Source organism: Gavialis gangeticus, unplaced genomic scaffold (genome assembly GCF_001723915.1).
Source record: "Gavialis gangeticus isolate Ggan-Ray unplaced genomic scaffold, GavGan_comp1, whole genome shotgun sequence".
Lineage (NCBI taxonomy): Eukaryota > Metazoa > Chordata > Crocodylia > Gavialidae > Gavialis > Gavialis gangeticus.
The window spans coordinates 118,965,312-118,972,456 of record NW_017729031.1 but is presented as its reverse complement, the minus strand read 5'-3'; the positions used below and the strand labels follow the sequence as shown (position 1 = coordinate 118,972,456).

At 41.8% G+C, this 7,145-nt stretch overlaps 1 protein-coding gene across 2 annotated transcripts in view; it reads left to right on the top strand.

Annotated features, from left to right (window-relative positions):
* KPNB1 (karyopherin subunit beta 1) overlaps positions 1 to 7,145 on the top strand; it is a 41,177-nt gene that overhangs the window by 26,575 nt on the left and 7,457 nt on the right. The window contains exons 13-19 of one of the 2 annotated variants that reach the window (XM_019523693.1): positions 1,381 to 1,463; positions 2,103 to 2,210; positions 2,478 to 2,621; positions 2,731 to 2,836; positions 3,218 to 3,332; positions 3,926 to 4,087; positions 5,154 to 7,127. In XM_019523693.1, coding sequence (XP_019379238.1) covers positions 1,381 to 1,463; positions 2,103 to 2,210; positions 2,478 to 2,621; positions 2,731 to 2,836; positions 3,218 to 3,332; positions 3,926 to 4,087; position 5,154 — 719 coding nt within the window. In that variant the 3' untranslated portion in view covers positions 5,155 to 7,127. Of the gene's footprint in view, positions 1 to 1,380; positions 1,464 to 2,102; positions 2,211 to 2,477; positions 2,622 to 2,730; positions 2,837 to 3,217; positions 3,333 to 3,925; positions 4,088 to 5,153; positions 7,128 to 7,145 lie in introns of those variants that run through there. The other variant, XM_019523694.1, reaches the window with a different exon arrangement.

Genomic DNA, 7,145 nt, shown 5'->3' with positions numbered 1-7,145 from the left:
TTTTTTTTTTTTTTTTTTTTAATTGTGTGGTGGTGAAGATTGAACATGGGTTCCTCTCCCCTCCCCTTTACAATCTGATTCATTCTGAAATCAGGGTTGCAGCATTCCAGGCGCTGTGAGCCTCATTGCAATTTCCTGTTTTGAGTGCTGTTGCTGTGGTATGATATCAAACTTGAGCAATGTATTGTACTATCCAAACATGCAGTATTTGATATAAGTTGGATTGTTAGGAATCCATATGATTTCACTGTTTTTTTTAAAAACAACATTAATCTCCATTAAAGGCTGTGCATGAGTTGGAAATGGTTCTTGAGAGACAGCAGCCTGCAAAAGGCTTATTTTCCTTCAGGTTTCTGAGGCCATTATCACAACTAGTTTGTTGAGGGGCTGCTCTCTGGGGGACTAGATCCATTTCTAGTGCAAAGCACATGTCTAATTGCTCCAAGAACACGTCTGAGAAGCAGAGAAGTTTAATTTCAGCTGTCTGGAGTAGCCACTTCTGACATCAGGCTTAAGGAACTATTACTTGGAACAGGTCAATGACTTGGACAGGCCCCTCCTAATGGGATAGGGAAGATTTATAACCACACTTGGTGCTTGGTTTCCTTTGAGTAGAATCTGATTGACTGTGGCTAGGTTTACTACTGAGCAGCTGTTTATGATCCAGGCAGCATCTGGCTTGTGAATGAACAGTAGTGGGCCAAACAATTCTCATCCTTCACAGAAATTTGTAAGGTTATGAACCAATTTGCACTGAGCTGCAGGAAAGAGTGGTGAAATTATGTTGTAAAAAAATAAACCTTTTCCTTCAAATAAATTTAAATCTGATCATCCCAAGAAGCACTCACTATTGGAAGAACAAGCAGTAAAGGGGGAGTCTCCAAAGCTGAAATGCCTTGGCTAGTCAGCTGTCCCCAAAGGGGAGACTTTACTATGGCCTTAATCAGAAGAAAAAATTTGGATCAACTTGATAAATCCTGCTTTTCAATGGCTGGGGTGTAATGCTGCCCCTTCCCCTGAGTGCAGACTACTGGGTGGAGAGCTGCTCATAATGAGTCAGGATTTTGATTTTGATCTTTTGGGGGTAGGGGGGCTGTGCATTTTTGCCATGATGCCAATTGCTAGATGAACCCTGAACAACCCTTAGAGCTATTCCTTATTTTCAAAGAACTGTCTCTGATGGTATCTTAGACTTTCCTTTTTCTCCAAACAAATGTCTTTTATTACTCAATTCTTCTATTGAATGTACAAGCTCTTGAGTGGTATGACTGACTGGTAGGTCTCCTGATTTACTCTGGCAAACATGTTACTGGTCTCTGTAGGTCTCTCTTGACCTAATTGGAATGGATTTTGCTTTTTTTTTTGTGTCTGTACATACAGTTTTAGGTGGAGAGTTTCTGAAGTACATGGATGCCTTCAAACCTTTCCTGGGCATTGGACTGAAGAACTATGCAGAATACCAGGTAGGACCCAAAGCTGAAAGTCTTTGCAGCCTCTTGTATATATGTTCAATAGGATGACATCTTTTTGAGAGCAGTCAGTAATGAAACTGAAATCAGCTCTGTAAATTCTCTGTAATTAATGGCTGCGCTCATAAATGAAGTTAGACTCTCCTCTATTGTAAATTGCCCACAGAAGACTGTCATCAGCTGGACACTTGAGGTCCTACATTGGCCACTTTTTGTTGACGCTGATCAGGAGAGAGATTACTATTGGCAGTGAATTTCCATTAGATGTGCAGGTCTAATGGAATTTACCCTGGGGCTGGTACTTGGAACACCTGGCCGCTAAATTTGATGGCCGTTCTCTTAAAATAAAAAAAGGTCACCTGTCACTAGTTGGTATCTGAAACACTGCCTCTCTCAGTTGGGGAAACTTGTTCAGATTTTCTTTCTATAGCTTACCATTTCAAATGGTTAACAAAGCCTTGACTCCTATCAGCAGTTGCGGGTAAGGGTCATTATTCTTAGTGGCTTTCTTAGTTACTGTCTGTCTTGGTACCATTATTTAGTGTTTTTAATAAGCTAAAGCTGTAAGGGCAGTCAGTGTGGGGAGCACTGACTCATTCTGGGTGGGTGTATAATTTGCTGTTCTCTTTTCAGGTTTGTCTGGCTGCAGTGGGCCTAGTTGGAGACTTATGTAGAGCCCTGCAGTCCAACATCTTGCCTTTCTGCGATGAGGTTATGCAGCTGCTCTTAGAGAACTTGGGGGTAAGGGCATAACCTACCAATAACTAGCTAGACAAACTTGGCTCTTGCAAAGTAAATAAGATAGGGAAGCAGAGGAGTTAGAGGCCTCTTACCTGAAGATACAAGAGTAATAGTTAGTAAGCATGACCATTTGAAGAGAATCCATTTGGAAAAGTGGGGGTGGGTGGGGGGTGGATTTCAGTTTCTGGTATTTTACTCTAATTCACTAGCCTGTCCTTACTTCCAGTGTCCAGCTAACAGGATCTGATCTTTTCTTCCCACTTTCAGAACGAGAATGTTCATAGGTCTGTAAAGCCTCAGATTCTTTCTGTGTTTGGTGATATTGCCCTTGCCATTGGTGGAGAGTTTAAAAAATACCTAGATGTTGTGTTGAACACCTTGCAGCAGGCCTCCCAAGCCCAGGTTGATAAGGTAAGCCAGCAGCACATGCAGATCCTTCTCATAAACCCTGAAATGGGTACGTGCCTCAGCGGCTTTCTGGTGGTCCTTACAGAAGCATGTTCTCTTGTTTCTCATTTAGTCTGACTATGATATGGTAGACTACCTGAATGAGCTAAGGGAGGGCTGTCTGGAAGCTTACACTGGCATCATTCAGGGACTGAAGGGAGACCAAGAAAATGTGCACCGTGAGTATTCCCTGTTGTGCAATGGAAACGGTTGCTGATCTGAAATTGGAAGTGGGGTAGGAGATATGCTTAAATCAGTTCCTTCATTAGTAGCTGCTCCCGAGGCTTTAATAGAAATTGCATGCAAATGGGATCAACAGTGCTAATCAGTTCACAGCTGCTAAGGGGAAAAAACAAAACAAGAATCCCCACCTTTGGATAAAGGGGACTGGACTAACATCAAGCCTTTCCTCCTGAATTCAGGAAGCTCCTATAGCACTGCAGTCTGGTGTGTGAGCAGAGTGGAAACTGTTATATCAAAAGTGGTTTGATGGGTTAGCTACTCTCTAGAGGTGGGCCATGTTTTAAGCCTGCTATACTAAGCCAGTTGTTGCCTTGCAGCGGACGTCATGCTGGTGCAGCCCAGAGTAGAATTTATTCTTTCTTTCATTGACCACATTGCTGGAGATGAGGATCACACAGACGGAGTAGTAGCTTGTGCTGCTGGGCTGATAGGGTAAGCATCTGGGTCCTTTAACTTGAAGATAAGCATCTTGCACAGACTCTTATTTATGGTACAATAAGCTTTGTCATTTTTACACTTGTCTAAACTGCTGGCCCTATAGACTTCAATTTAGAAGCAAAGTTGAATTGATATACATGGTGAATGGTGGTCCCTGACCACAGAACTGGTGACCAGCTTCATTCTGGTTCCATGAAGGCAAGTGCAAACTGCGTGTGCCTGTATACAAAGTTGCATTCACAGATGAGTCAAAAGTGAAATTCTCTGGTGCCTTGTGTAATTGAGGAATTGCTAAAGCTGGATTCAGCCAGTTAATGTCCTTTTTGCTGTTGACTTTGGAAGCAGGATGGAACTTTCAGGGACAACATTCTTTGGACAGGACACATGCATGTTTGCAGCCAATACAACTGTTCTGCTCTTCATGCTAAAACTGGTGACCATATGCAACATTTTAAAAAGGGTATTTGATTGTGTGATTCACTCTTTTCTTGTTGCTAGCAAGAGCTGTTCAAACTGTCACTGGCATATCTGTTTGTGGCATTTGGTAAGCCTCGAAGCCCATTTACTCTCCACTGTTTCCCCTCCAGGGACTTGTGTACAGCATTTGGGAAAGATGTACTGAAATTAGTAGAAGCTAGACCCATGATACATGAACTGCTAACTGAAGGAAGAAGATCCAAGACGAATAAAACAAAAACCCTCGCTACCTGGGCGACTAAAGAACTGCGAAAACTGAAGAATCAAGCTTGGTAAGGAGACTCTTCACAAAAGCCCTTAGCTAGAAAACAATTTCCTATCATACTTCTTCCAAGTAGTCCTATCTTCTGCTGCTTGGGATCTTGGTAAATTGAGCTAACACAATAGTTTTTTGGCCTTCACTCCACAAGTTTGGACTAGAGGTCTTCTCCACAATAGAATCAAATCCTTGCTCGTGAAGCAGCTGTAGCTTGCTAGTGAGTTCTCTCTTGCTTTCCCTGGATCTTTTTAGGTGCATTTTAGTTTTTTAACACTATCTCTGCTTGTTGGTAAAGGAAATTATATTACACTTAGCGACACACATTCCAAATCTAGTTTGTCTAATAAACATCTGTCCCCAGAACAAGTTGGCTGCAGCTAACACCCATAGCTTCTGTCCCAAGGCCGGGAATTTGACTAGCATGTGCCAATGCTTCTGCTAGGACTAAAGAACCCAGAGGTTCCTGCCTAGAAGGTGTTGCTCCTCTGGTCAGGGTCTGACTGATCTTTATGTCTGGGATCAGGAAGGAATTTTACCTCAGTTGGATTGGCATGGGTTTGTGAGGGTTTTTGCCTTCCTCCTATAGTTATTGTCCTTTTCCTTGGACCTCTTCTGGGTGTTCTAACTACTTCCTATCCTTGCAGTGGCAGGACATTGGCAGTGCCCTTATCCCCCTGCTTTACCTGTAGCAAGCTAAGGTGGTGTTGAAGTTTAGGTCATTGTGTGGTATGTGTAAGGGTTGTTGGCAAAGTGTTTAAGGATAGGTTAGACACTTGTCTAGGATGGGTTAGATGGGAATGATCATGCTTTGAGAAGGGGGTTGGATTAGATGACTTCTGAGATCACTTCCAGCTCTGCTTCCTATTTCTTTTAAATCATGGAAAAGTACAGGGAATGTAGCATTTGGGAAAAGCCACTTACTTCTGGTCGGATGTGCACCTTTTAATTCATTGAACTCTAGGCCTTTTTTCAGTGTTGTGATGTGCCTATTTCCTTTGATTGTAAATAATCCTATTTTGGCTCCTATAGCGGGTCTTGGTTTTTTTATGACTGTCCCCCTCCCCCACCTCTGATTACAGATCTGTTACCATTGGGATGACACCTGAGACCCCCACTGGAAATCTCCAATCTTTTGAAAAAAACCCGGAAATAAGGAGCGTGCACGGATGCTGAATGTTTGGGAATGAGAGGATGAGTGAGTGAGACGTGAAACACACCACATTGAAAATCCCGCCACAGTAACAGCAGCAGCGCTGTTAGTGAGCTGAGCACTGACTTGCGTTAAAAAAACAAAAAAACAAAAAAAAACAAACACAAAAAACCTGACGTCGTCTGCCTTGAGGAAGAGGGAATGACTAAGCTGTTTGAAATAAGCAGTCTCTTCCGACAGAGACTAGGACTAGCTTTTCTGTCTTTGGGCCAGTGCGGAGCGGAATAACTAGTTTGGAAGAGAAGAAACTAGGTTCAACTGTGGTGCTCTTTGTTTGAGGTCTGGCTTTTGCTGCTGAAGAGAGCTGGAGTCTGGGTCTCTGGCCCGCCTTCTGTAACTTGCCACACAACGCTATCAGTGCACCCTGGGTTAAAGGAGGGGTGAAGGATTTTCAGTCTAAGAGTGAGTGTGTGTGAATGAGGCGGTATCCACATTCTCAACTTCAAAGTCATTGCAGTTTATCTTTTCCCAAAAAGGGTTAGCTGTTGCATTTCATAAACTAACCGAAGTTCAGTCTACTGATGCAGCCTAAGAGATGTAAAAAGAAAAGAGGAAAAAATAAAAGGAAAGTCGCTCTTTAGGGCTTTTTATTTTAGGGAAACACTGACGAATGTTCAGAGCCTCCCATTCAGAGTGACGCTTTTCATGATCTTGTTTCATCAAAGCGCCTTTCCTTCCTTAATATTGTTCAACTGTGAATGTAGAAATGGGGGGGAAAACTCTTGCGTTAGAGGGAATAGAAACAAATTGTCAAACAAGATTTCAGACTTACACACAAACACAAAGTGCTCAGAATTGGCAATGAGAACGCAAAGGGAAAGATCTCTCCTGACTTGTACTGTAGCAGCCCGAACACCCACAAAATTGTGCCAAAGAGTTGAAAAACAATAAAGTAAACCTTCAGGTAATATTTTGGATTGCAAAATGAGGATAAATTCAATGTTCAAACAATCTGATAAAATGCCATTTGGAAACTGCTTGGCCTTTTGTGCTCTTTATTTGATCGAATTTTAATGTGGTATTGGTCTCTTGCTGCACTTCAAAAACAAAAAAGGAAAAAAGAGAAATTTATATAAATATATATATACTGACTTGAGCTTACACAAGACGGCACTTGTAAAAGGTTATATTTTTCCACTGCAGTTGAAGATGAATAAAATGGTGTCAAACATTCCCCAATACTTCCTTTTTTTGTATTCTTGGTCTTTCCAGTAAAAAGGGAACCCACTAACACTTTTTTTTTTTTTTTTTTTAAACAGTGTAGTAAAAGTCTGATGGGCAATTCTGGGACAGATTAGCTTTTTGGTGTTCCCAGTCAGGCAGCTTTTAATTCTGTCATGTGAAGGATTGGAATTTCTTCGGGTTTTTTGTTTTCTTTTGTTCCATTTTTTTCTCTCAAATCAATTTTTTTCTTCCTCCCTTCCTTTTTTGGGGAATAGTCACTCCTTCACTTGTCCCAGCTCATCAGCAATAAAACAGGAAGAAAGGAGAAGGTGTAGGGTGTAAAACAGTTTTTTCATTTAACCTTTATTATGCAGCTCTTACCAGCAGTTTTAAATTTTGCACAGCCTTTTAAAAGCTGTTTGACTGTGGGAGGAAGTTTAGAAACCCCTCACCTAGTGTATGAACAGAAGCAGGTAAAATCTCTTATTATCCTTTTCTTCCCTTCTCCCAATCTGATTCCCAGGATCCATGAAAATGGGATCCACTTCTGTTGCCCATTCGCACTGCAGCATCCACAGCAGTTCTTGTACAGGGTATCAGATATGTGCCTTTCAGTGCCGGGTTCAGAATGCAGTCAAAGTGCTGACCTTTGAACCAGTGTACAAAAAAAAAAAAAAAATCCCAGGGGCTTGGAAAA